This window comes from Sarcophilus harrisii, chromosome 5, assembly GCF_902635505.1.
Source record: "Sarcophilus harrisii chromosome 5, mSarHar1.11, whole genome shotgun sequence".
Classification (NCBI taxonomy): domain Eukaryota; kingdom Metazoa; phylum Chordata; class Mammalia; order Dasyuromorphia; family Dasyuridae; genus Sarcophilus; species Sarcophilus harrisii.
Genome location: NC_045430.1, coordinates 66,309,074 through 66,322,237, shown reverse-complemented (window position 1 = coordinate 66,322,237; position 13,164 = coordinate 66,309,074). Strand labels below are relative to the sequence as shown.

The window sequence follows — 13,164 nt, the reverse complement described above, 5'->3', positions numbered from 1 at the left end:
CTGCATCAAAGGCAGTTTGATAGCTCTTTGGGCATAATTCTAAATTGCTCTTCAGAATGGCTAGATCTGTTCACAATGCCACTAACAATGCATTAATGATCCAATTTTCCCACATTTGAGGTGGTACCTCAGAATTGTTTTAATTTGCACTGCTCTAATCAGTAATAATTTAGAGCATTTTTATTTAACTATAGATTACTTTTATTTCATTTATTTAAAAATTGGCTGTTCATATCCTTTTATGGTTTATCAATTGTGAAATAGCTGGTATTCTTATAAATTTGACTTAGTTCTTCATATAGTTAAGAAATGAGGCCTTTATCAAGAGAAACTTGATATAATTATTTCACAATTATGATTATTGTGTATTTCTGTGTATTGTGTATTGTGTATTTCAATATCTCTTTGATTTATTGTGAAAACTGCCTGTTTATATACTTTTGACTATCAATTGGGGAATGACTTGCATTCTTATAAATTTGATTCAGTTATCTACATTTTTTTTTTAAAAAGAGGCCTTTATAAGACACCTATTATATTCTATCCACCCAATTTCTTGCTTTTCTTTTAAGCTTGGCAGCATTAGTTTTGCTCACGTAAAAACATTAATAAAAATTATCCAGTTTACATTTTGTAATGCTCTCTGTTTCTTACTTGGTCATAAATTCTTCCCTTTTCTAGATCTGATTGGTAAAATTTCCCATGCTTTCCTAATTTGCTTATGATATTATCTTTTATTTCTAAATCATGTACATATCTTGGTATATGGTATGAGATGCTAAGTCTATGACTAGTTTCTGCCAAATTGCTTTCTAGTAATTTTTGTCAAATACTGATTTGTCACAAAAAGCTTGGATTGTGCAGTTTATCAAAAACTAGATTACTATGGCCATTTACTATTGTATATTTTTAAAAATAGTTTACATAGTATTGGAATTAATTTTTTTAAATGTTTGGATAGAATTCTCTTAATGCAACCATCTGGCCCTGGGAAAGAGGGTTTCTTGGGGAACTTATTAATGGCTTATTCAATTTTTTTAAAGATAAGGTTATTTAAGCATTCTACTTCCTATTATGTTAATCTGGGCAATTTATGTTTTTGTAAATATCCATTTATTTCACTTAGATTGTTGGATTTGTTAACATAAAATTGGATAAAAATAGCGTTCAATTTTTGCTTTATTTTTCTCTTCATTGGTGGTAAATTCATTCTTGATATGGCAATTTGTTTTTCCTCTTTCTTTTTAAAATCAAATTAAACAATGATTTATTTTATCTTTTTTTCATAAAACAAGCTCTTACTTTTATTATTCAATAATTTTCTTATTTTCAATTTTATTAATCTCTCCTTTAATTTTCAAGATTTTTATGTTGATGTTTAATTGGGGATTTTTATAGTTCTTTTTAGTTGCATGCCCCAATCTTTGATCAGCTCTTTCCCAATTTTACTAATGTTAAGAGTTTAGAGATATAAATTTTTCCTTAAGTATTTCTGTAGCTATATCCCCATAAATGTTGAGATGCTGTCTCTTTCAGTCTGTCTCTCTTTCAATCCTGTCCCTCCTAAAAGCATTTTTTCTTTTGACTATGACTTCCCCTAATCTGCCCTCCTTTCTATCAGTTCCTGTCCCCTTTCCGTGTACATCCCCCTTATTGCTTCCCTAAAAGTAATATAGATTTCTATACATAAATGAGTATGTATGTTATTCCTTTTTTGAATCAATTCCAATGAGAAAAATGTTCAAGAAATGCCCACCTACTTCCATTTTTTCACCACCATGATAGTTTTTTTCCCTTTATTTCTTCTCCCAGTGAAATCTTTTTTTCTCATGGTTAATTTTTATTTTATGGATATCATTCCATCAGAGTTAACTTATAGTCATATCCTCTATATTTCTTTTTCTAACTGCTCTAATAGTGACACAATTCTTAAAAGTTACAAGTATCATCTTCCTATGTAAAAATATACACAATTTAATCTTGTTGTATCCCTTTTATTTTCTCTTTCCTCTTTACCTTGTTATGTTTTTCTTGAGTATTGTATTTGAAAATGAAATTTTCTGTTTAGTTCAATCTTTTTCTCATCAATGCTTAAAAGTCCTCTAATTCATTGAATATCCATTTCCCCCTGAATGATTATGCTCAGTTTTGCTGGTACATGATTCTTGATGGGAATCCTAGATCCTTTGCTTTTTGGAAGATCATGTTCCAGGCCCTCTAATCTTTTAATGTAGAAGTTCCTATAGCCTCTATAATCCTGGCTTTGGCTCCACAATATTTGGATTTTGGCGGGGTCTATTTGCAGCATTTTCTCTTTGATCTGTGAGTTCTGTGAGTTTCAATACTTCTAGGAGTTAACTTTTTGGGAGGAGATGATCAATGGATTCCTTCAGTTTCTTACTTACCAACTGGTTCTATGCTATCAGGGAAGTTTTCCTTTATAATTTCTTGAATGATGATATTTATTTAAGTCTCTTTTTGATCATGGTTTTCAGGTAATTCAGTAATTCTTAAATGATTCCTCCTAGATATATTTTTCAGGTCAGTTGTTTTTCCAGTAAGATATTTCACATTTTCTATTTTAAAAATTCTTTTGATTTGGTTTCTTGATATCCCTTGAAATCATCAGCTTCCACATGCCCAGTTTTTAATTTTTAAGAAATTTTCTTCACTGAGCTTTTATACCTTTTTCTATAGGAAAATTCTATTCTGCTTTTTAAAAATTTATTTTTTGTTGTTCACTCATGTCTGATTTTTTTTTTTTTGTGACTCCAAGGACTTATCTGTGGTATTTTGACAAATATACTGAAATGGTTTGCTATTTCCTTCTTCAATGTGTCCTTGTTTAACTACTGAAAAATTGAGAACAAATAAGGACTTAGTGTCTTGCTCAGGGTCACATAGTTAAGTGTTTATGACAGGATTTGAATTCAGGCTTTCCTGATTCTAAACCCAGTGCTCTACACACTGCACTATCTAACCTCTTTTCAAAGAATTCTTTTCTTCAATGAATTTTTGTGCTTCTTTTGCTATACTATTAATTTTCTTTTCACAATTTTCTTGTATCACTCTTCTTTCCCTATTTATTTTCTTTAACTCTTCTAGGAATTCTTCATGGACTTGAGTTTAATTTGCATTTTTCTTTGTGGCTTCATGAGTAGTCATTTTCATATTGTTGTCTTCTTCTAAATTTGTGTTCTGTTTTCCCTGATGCTATAGCATCTTTTCATGATCAAGTTATTTTGTTGTTGTTGTTACTTACACATTTTCCCCACCTATTTCCTGACTTTGAACTCTATGTTAGAGTTGGGCTCTGTTCCCCTGGGTGGTAAAAGAGAGGCACAGTCTCAAGATTTAGGTTTTTTCATGCTGTTGTTTTCAGAGCTAGTTCTCGGGCTTTGAAGAGAGAAAACTGAGAGGCGTCTATGTAGATGGCCTTCTCAAGGAGTTCAGCAACAAATAGCAGAATGTTGGATGTTAATAGGGATGAAAGGACCAAGTGAGAGTTTGAGGATGGGGAAAACATGGATATATTTGTGAGCTAACAATTGGAAAGAGTGAATATCAGTGAGAAAATGGGAATGACAGAGGGAGAAATCTGTTGGAGATTGGATGAAATAAAATCTTGACATGAAGAGATATGAACCTTAGTAAGGAGTAAGGCCCAATCATCATGTGAGATGAAGGAAGAATGAGTGACAGAAAGGACGTAAGTAATGGTAGATGAAGGAAGGAAAAAAGAGGCACCAGAAAGCCTCATATTTTTTCCTATAAAATATTAAATGAGGTTTTCAGTTGAGAAGGTGAGAGGAGGGAGAGCATTTGAGAAGGAATGAGGTTTGGGAGAGCTGGTTGTGAAGACTGGAAGAGTGAATTGATGCCGAGCTGCAATGAGAAATCAGTATAACAAATTTTTAGGGGCATCACAACAATTGCATGATTTTTCAACCTTTTCCAGCAGCATATGTGTTAAGAGCAAAGGTATCAGACAGTGGGAATGATCCAAGGCTCAGACTTGGCAGGGAGCAATAGGTGATATGATAAGTGGTCCAGGGACTAAGGTGAAGATGATGCTACAGATATGAATTAGTTTACCAATGGGTCAAGATGGAGAAAATAGGAGAAAGTCACTAGTACAGGAGTGATGGTCTGGGAGATACTTGATGAATAAAGGGACTGGAGATACCTTGTAGATGGAGAATAATGTTTGGTAAGAGAAGACAGAGGGAGTTATGGAAAGCCAATAAATTATGATTAAATAAAAGAATTCAAGACTTCTTGAAAATGAAGGTGATGCATATTTGGGAGATGGCAAGATCAGGAGTATGGCCATTTTTGTGTGTGGCTAAAGTGAGGTGGGAAAAGTAGTTCACAGGAAATAAGCTGGTTGAGAAACAAGTAGTTATGGTATTTGAGGGAGAGTCAATATGTATGCTGAGGTTCTTTAATGTGAGGGCAGGAGTTGGATAGGAGAGAAAAATTGTGAGCCAGGACTGAACTAACTGAAGAATGACCTAGAGTTCTACAGAGACCAGAATTTTGATTGGTTGGTAAATATGGATTACATGACCCTTAAGAAGAAAGGTTACAATGTTTCCCTTTTGTTTTTCCTCTCAAAAGACAGGAGACAATATAACAGAAGATAGAACTCCTGTTTCCCACTAATTTTCCTCCCCTTCTTCTGTCAGGGGCCAAGTGCACCAAGAGATAGACCTGCGCAGCAGGAGTTAGAAGTCTCACTCTCCACTAATTTTCTTCTTCCTCTTCCAGGGGCTATATGTAGCAGGAGATGGAGAGTGATCATTCCTCTTCCTGAGGCTGGAGATCAGGTAGGAGCAAAGGAAGTAGAAGTCTCACATACAGAGGGAGATGAAAGTGATTCCAAAATTCCACAAGAAATCAATTATCAGAGCTGAAAATCTAGAATTTTATTGTCTCTTTCTAACATGCTGAAAATCATATCATTCCTACACAACAATTGGGAGAAGGTCCCATGGATGTGACAATAATAATGGATAACAAAGAAAAAGCAAAACTATTCAAGTTTGTTTTAATTTTGTTTTCTCTTTAATGATAACAAAATGATTAATAGAAAGTTGAAAGTTACCTGTTAGACAGTTAACAGTAAGGAGATAATAAGAGACCACATAACAGTTCTTGTTGAACTCAAATGACTAGGTCCATATGAACTAGTTTTGAAATCACAAAGACAACATATATTATATTTCCATTTTCAAATGTCATTATGATGCATGGCACAGTACTCTTTTAAAAAATGTTTTACCTTTTCCTTTTTACTTATTAGGTGAACTCTAAGGAATCAAATAATAGTCATTTTGAGACTGTCACACCGAATTGTCAGACACTGACTTTAGAATTTTTTTTGAGCAAAAACTAGTGAATCAGTAAAGTTAATGAGAGACAGCCATGGTAAGATAGACAAAGCAACAATTTAAAATTAGAAAACATGAATTTTGCCTCTTACTGGCAAGCCAACTTCTCTATAACTGAGTTTTTATTACCTACAAAATGAGGATAATTATACTTTTATATCTCACAAAGTCATTGTGAGGATCAAATGAAATATTATAGATAATAAATATAATCTAGACATTATAGATATCTATAATACACACTTACATATATATACATAATTTTAAAATATAGAGTATTCCCTATTATCAGCTGATAATAGCAAGAAAATCAGAACATTCTCAATTATCTAAAAACATTTTCCAATCTTATTCTAAAAATGTAATACTCACTTCATTGTTGATACTTACAAAAAGAATAGAATTCCTGTGTTTGCTAGAGCATAGGAAAGTCCTAAAATTCCACTGCCCAAAATGGAGTTGGCTAGATTAAAAATAGATGTGCCAATTGAGGAAGTTCCTTCTAGCTACATAATGAAAAAAAAAAGTAAGAAAAATAAATAAATAACACATAAATTGAATTTTACAATACAACATGAACACAAAAGATCATTTGGGGCAGGAATTTATTTGGCACTATATTTAAAAAACAATACTTGTGATATAAAATATAGGCTAATACAGTAGGCAATGGAATAAATATGGTTTGAAAGATAATAGTGTAAAATAGTGGATATGAAGTCAGGAATTTCTGAGCAAGTTAGTTTCTCTGAGTTGCTTTTTCATATCTAAAATAAAGATAATAATAACAACTACTCTTTGGTAAGATAGAATGAGATAATAAAGCACTCTACAAATCTCAAATAAATATTAACTATTATTATTACTCAGAGGATTGTTATAAGAATTAAACAAGATGATGAATTTAAATTGCTTAATATACCTTAACATGCTATACAAATATGAGTTGTTATCTAAGAAAAAGAAGGAAGAGAAGAGAAGGAAAGCAAGGAAGGAAGGAAAATAGGAAAGGAAGAAAAGTAAAGAAGGAAGGCAGGAAGAAGGAAGAGAGGGAGGGAAGAAGGAAAGAATGGAATGAAGGAAAATAGGAAGGAGGGAAGGAAGGGAGAGAGGGAGGAAACAAGTAAGAAGGGAAGGAAGGAAGGAAGAAAAATGGAAGAAAAGAAGAAAAGAGGGAAGGATTAAGGAAAGGAAGAGAGGAAAGGAATGAAGAAAAAAAGAAGGAAGGAAGGAAAGAAGGAAGGAAAGAAGGTCCTTTAGGGGAATCACAACAATTACATGACTTTTTAAATATTTTCAGCAGCATATGTGTTAAGAGCTTCCCTGGTGTCAGGAATGTTATGTAGTGCCCTGTGCTGTTGGGATAAAGTAATTCATGGGCAGTGGATGACTAATATTTTTCCCTTATCTAGTTGCAAAGCTTTGGCAAGATTAAGTGTATAGCCAATTAGCTGTGTTGGTGACTCATTCTTCCCCAAATGCTGATGGATTGTAACATGTCCTGTACTGGTTAACATTCTATACAGAAGCAGTAACTTTGACTATTGCCATGTGGAGGCTGTTCTTTTATAGAGAGTCTATATAATGGCTTAAACTGATAATAGTCCAGCCTTTTCAGAACACTATTTGTAAAACAGGTCAGTAAATTTAGAGAGATTTACATAGTTGGAGTTTCACATACTCTTATTAACCCTATAGGGTGCTTGTGAAATTCATGAATTTTTGAATTTAGGTAAGGGAATTGTAAGAATTGTATGGACCAGACTGACATACTCTTGTAAAACTGATTCTACTTTGAAACCTGAGTTTTATTCTGTAAATTCCACTTGTTTGTCAATCCTGGGAATTGAGTGACATTCTGTTTCACATCCAGAAAAGTCCTCCTACTTACTCTCAACCCTTCCAACTCTTGAAACTCACTCATTTTTCTCTAGCCCAGAAAGTCTCTAATTATTCTTCCAATGAGAAATTAGATCACCCAATTTTATCTGATAATTTTAAAAAACAGAAGTGTTCATCAGATTATTTAATCTTCTATTCTGGTTTAGATTCTGTCAATTGTTTTCTTTTAATACATAAAAATCTGTCTCTCTTTGTATTTATGGTCCAGTACCAAGTTGAAGAGGCCTGGTTCTGATTTGTTATACAATTGGCATGCATTGCTTAATAAATTGATATGCTCAGAACCTTGACCCTTTTTTCAGTTATTTCAAATTTCGTTTGTCATATAGACACATTGAGGTGGCCAGACTGTGGGAGGTAGTACATGGGTCTAGATGATCCCCACTTGTACCTGGACAGAATGCTGAACTCACCAGTTAATTAAGAAAGGTCAGTTCAGATATCACTGAGTAACGCCATGTACCCAAGAATGAGATAAATAGAGGAATGAACATAGTTATGAGTGCTATATTTATTAGTGTTTGGGATCCTGGAAAGACAGCACCTAGGCCAGACTAATGGGACTTAGGTCCTGACTCTGGGTTCTAGATGGTCCCTTGACCCACATCTGGGAACTTCTACATTAGTTAAAGCTTCTGGAGTTTCTGGGATAGGGGTCTTTTTGAGGAATTTCCCAATTGGCCACTAGTGAGCTGTACTGCTGTACCCCAAATTACTATACCTGATCTTGATCCCTCAATTGCCTCATCTCCTTAGGCATCTCTTGCTGCATCTCCTTCGACTGCTGCTGCTCTGCCTGCTGCCCCCCGGCCCCCTCCTGCACCTCAGGCATCTCCTCCTGCACCCCCGACCCCTCCGGCACCTAATGTAGAAGAAAGAAGAAAGTCAGGGAATTCCTTTCCAGCTGGTACTGAGAACAAAGAGGAAATTAAAGATATGGTGGCTAGAAGAGCCTAGTATAAAGGCAGGAGGGCCTCTGGGGACTTTGAACAGGGCAGAGGGAATATATGGGATGGCTTGTCTTTCCCAGCCAGTGATGTTGTAATCATTTTACCAGGAGTCATTGCCCCCTGGATCATAAATCCATTAGTTATTAGTGGACTACAAGTAATATTTGCAGATTTATGAGTCTACCGGTGCTTTGTACCATCAGTGAAACCGTTTCTTTGGCATTCTCTATGTTGCTTGCTGCCTTATTTAAGGTTGAATTTCCTTCTGGTATAGGCTCAGTGCCCCTGATTGGAGCTGACACTACCATCTTGGGTGAAGGGTTTTCCTAGTGTGATGAATTCCTTCATCTCCCCCTCCTCCTCAGATTATGGTTTGGTAATTACCAGGAGAGTGAGGACAGAGTCTGGGGGTGATGGTGAATCATGCCATCAGTGCTCAGGACTGGGGAGAACATGGTGGCCTGAGATGGTCTGGCTACTGGTACTAAGGGTATTTCCTTTTCTCTGTGGTTAGAAGATTCCATGATAAAGGCTCTTTTGTCTACCATTCACACTGATTCACCTCCTGTCCCCTGGTCCCTGACCACTACAAGGAGGAAGCAGTTGAGATTCCCCTTAAAGGGGGTGGTTGGAAGGTCTAAGATTCTCTTGGGGCTATCAGCCTTGCTCTGCAGAATGAGACAAGGACAAGGAGGGGGCAAGTAGTAGGGTTGCACTGGGTACTGAAAGAGCCATGGGGTGGGGAGAGCTTGTCATTGTGTAGAATGCTTCAGGCATCTGTACCCATATGAGTTCCAATTTCTCCCTAGAAACTTTGGTGGGAGCAGATAAGTTCTCTTCAAAACCCAGAAATGCTTCCTGGATGTTGAACTCCCTTAACATTAGTGGGAGCTTTGTGAGAGAGTAGCTAATCTCAAATCAGGACAGAGATGTCCCTGTTCTTATAAATCCATATTTAACCCTAAAATTTCACACACTGTGAGGGAGCTTGTGTTTTATGGGAGCTATTGTACAACCATGACTGGTTAGAAATTTGACTATAGCTATGAGATAGGCTTGGATGAAGACAGGAGTAGACTCTCTGACCATGTAGTGCCATCTATAGATCCCTCAGGTCCCAAGTTGTCCTCTGAGTCCCACAGACCACGGGCAATAGTGGGGCTATTCAGATATCCCATGGGTAGCCTGGTGAAAATATATTATGTTTCCTCAAATGGGAGTCTGAAGATAAGGTCATAGAATAAAACATATTGGCTAAGTCAAGTACTGCAAAACAAAAGTGGTCAAAGGATTGAACGTCTTCTCTCACCTCTATAATATTAGATAGTAAGGCTTTAACCAGGAAAACAACCTTATTCAAATTCCTATAGTTCACAATCAGTCTCCATTCATCTTTGCCTGATTTTTGGAGGCCAGACTAGTGAGTTGAAGGAGGGTAATCACACCTTCAATAACTAAATCCTTTATAATGAAATGGAGGCATTCTATCCCTTGCCTAAGCTTAAACTGTGGGATTTACTAATTCTCATAGAGAAGGGTAATAACGTTATCTCCCATTTAGCCTTTCCTATCATCAGTGCTATTACCTTAAGTTGGTCCAAGTGTCCCACTAATGTCCTAGGACATCCATGCCAATTTTGTACAAAGGAGTGGAATGCTCAGGGACTCTAACTACTGGGAGCTGTATCCTCCAATTTCTCCCATAACGAGATTCACAGTGATCTGGGTGCCCTGGATAGTAGGACCTCTCATTCCTTACATGGGATTAGTAGAGCCTATATATACATATACATATGTATTTACATATATTTCTCTCTATTTCTACATATATATAGAGAGAGAGACACACACACAAATAGACATATAATATTTAATTACACATACAAACATATAACTATATAATATGTATATAACTCTACATATACACATATATAAAACCACACAATATATATATGTATGTGTGTGTGAATATATATAAACTATATTGTGTGTGTGTATATATGTATATACATATACATACATATATAATATACAATTATACATACACACATATATATAACTATAATATATAACTATATATACACACATACACATATATATAAAAAACTTGGAACAGTATACTCTGATTTTTCCCATAACAAAATCCACAGTGATCTGGGTGCCTTGGATAGTAGGCACCTTGTCTTTCTTTATATGGGGTTAAGTGAACCCTATATATACATATGTATACGCGTATATACATATATGTTCACACAAATATATATATATAATAATACATACATATGTATATATAACTATATAATATACATAACTATACATACACACACACACACACACACACATATATATATAAAAAACTACACACACACATTGTGAGTCTCGTAAGCAGGTGATTGTCGTGAAGGGCCCAATGTCCTTAGAGCTGTCAGGTTTCTATGGGGTCTTCCGAGGACTTTGCCATTCACACTTTGCCAGAGTTCAATAGCCTCTGGAAATATTAGAAAGTATTAGGACTAAATCTTTAAGGGCCTGGATTTCTTTGGAGACTGCCCAGTTAGAGGAGCCCAATTTGCTTGCTCTCCACCAAGAGGTACCTTGCACTTTAAGATGCTGATCCTCTAGTCCTCAGCCTCAAGCATCCCTTACATGCCTTTTACCATGCTCAGTTTGGGACTTGGGCCATAGGTCAGTGATCGGTGTTGTCTGTTATTATTATTATACTTACCTTTGCCTTGTCTGTGATCCTCATTCCTTTGGATGGCAAATACCTGAGTCTCAGTCTGACTTTGGCATCTCCCAACAAGGTCCAGCATTTCTAAAGGGTCTCAGTTCCTGCCATCACAGGAAGGAGGATGACAGCTCCTTTCAGGAACACAGCTTTGCTTTCCTCATCTAGTTGGATATCCTTTCATCTCTTCCGAGGCTTCTTCAAATAAGGTACAAAGTGTTATGATAAACCCACTGCAGAGTACCCATCCATGACCTGGTTTAAAGTTTAGCCTTTCTTTAACATAATCCACTGGATCTGTACTTTAGCTGTGATAAACAATAAAGAAGGATGTGTAATATTCCACAACCCAGAAAACCCACAAGAGCAATTATAAAGAGAGATTATCCCCTCTGGACATCAGTATAATTATTTTCATAAGTTCCCCAGGGTTTTTTAGGTGGCCACTCAGTCATTCTGCATCCCTACATATAGAAGCCGATTGTTTCATTTCTCTGGTTTTAAGAATAAAGCCCGCACTGGTTTGTAACTCAAGCTAATTTCACCATGAAATTCCACTCCAACAGCTTCCTTTCCTAGCTATCTTTCTAGTGGTGAGAGAAATAGTTTGGTTCAGTTGCTGGGAGGTTGGATACCTTCTTAAATTTTCTTTATCGGCTAACTCTTCTTCCTAAAAAGGGGAAAAAGGGGCGGGGAGGACAAAGTAAAGGTAGATATTCAGCATACCTCTCCAGAAGACATTTTCCTTTATAATTCTTTATAATTGTGACAAGAAGTGGTTAGGAAATGCAATCACAATCATTCAGCAATCTCAATAGATGTCCAGAACTGGCAAATACTTCAGGGCCCCACTGAATGTGGGAAGAAGGGATTCCTCAGACAAAACTTGTCCAATTTATGAACAAAACTCAGACTAGGACAGTCTAGGAATTCAGCAGACGCCAGAATCCACCAGACTAGGAAAATAACTCCAGTAACAACAATAGTAAATACAGGACAATGATGCTCCAAGCCATCTTCCTTGCCTCTGTATAATATAGTAGCTATATTGGTTGCCAGGGTACCCAGTAACCAGGAAGGAGATACACATAGTTCTTAGAATAGTTCAAGACTATGGAGTGAGAGGGGGTGGTCTGGAGATACACATAGTTCTTAGAATAGTTCAAGACTATGGAGTGAGAGGGGGTGGTCTTCTGTTGGTGGCTCTCTGTTTCCCTAACGTCTCCTGAAGATATGTGCCTTGTTCTTACATATTCCCTAAAACTACCTCACACAAGCTTATTCTTGCCCACGATAGGTTATTCCCACTATTGCCAGCACTGGGGAGATGCTAACGAATCCACCTGTGACTATGCTTCTGTGGGAGAAAGAAATATCTTCCCTCTCCCAACCAGCTAAAAAACAGCTTACCCCTCAAGACACATGTTGTTGTTCAGTTGTGACTCCAATTGGAGTTTTCTTGGCAAAGATACTGAAGGAGTTCACCATATCCTTCTCCAGCTCATTTTTCAGATGAGGAAATTGAGGCAAACAAGATTAAGTTCATTGCCCAGGATCATACAGCTAGTAAGTATCTGAGGCCGGAGTTGAATTTAGGAAAATGATTAAATCATGGCCTTTTTAGGGAACGCTACATGAGCACAAAAATAGTCCCTTTTTCCTAGATTAAAAGGCCCCACTCTTTAACCAACATTTCTGTGAATTAAGAGGAAGTGAGAGAATATAGCCAGGGAATGGGGAAAGGAGAGGGCTGTTGAGGTTCAAAAGGGATCTTAAAAGGTTGGGGTCACAAACCGGTGTTGCAAGGTGTCTCAAAATAATTTGCAGGCTTGAACCCATCTCCAAGTCAAGGGCCAAAGTTTATTGTAATTATAACAGCAATTGAAGGGGGCTAAGTTCCAGAGGGATTTTAGGAAAGAACCAGGAGCAAGAAGACAAATTTATGAGAAAAGACAGTGAGATCTGGTTCTTTGTGTCACTGATATGTTACTTTTATGGCCCAGAGGTAGAGCTGAGGGGTGGTCTGGTATGCACCTCAATAAAATTCTTTTATTACTAATAGATTGTTATCTGGCAGTGAGGAAAGTTTCTAGGATTGTACTATTGTAATGCCGAAAAAAACTGAGCAAGACAGAGATTAGAGACCAATCATTTATTAAATAGAGAGAAATACCGGGACCAATGGATCCAT

General features: G+C 36.4%; 1 protein-coding gene across 1 annotated transcript in view; it reads right to left on the bottom strand.

The window, feature by feature from the left end:
• Positions 1-12,042, bottom strand: part of LOC100933336 (sodium-coupled neutral amino acid transporter 1) — a 73,736-nt gene extending 61,694 nt beyond the window's left edge. The window contains exons 1-3 of the mRNA XM_003771371.4: positions 11,700-12,042; positions 8,017-8,157; positions 5,784-5,899 (exon numbers count right to left, since the gene is read on the bottom strand). Coding sequence (XP_003771419.1) covers positions 5,784-5,899; positions 8,017-8,157; positions 11,700-11,714 — 272 coding nt within the window. The 5' untranslated portion in view covers positions 11,715-12,042. The remainder of the gene's footprint in view (positions 1-5,783; positions 5,900-8,016; positions 8,158-11,699) is intronic.
• Positions 12,043-13,164: the final 1,122 nt, after the last annotated feature.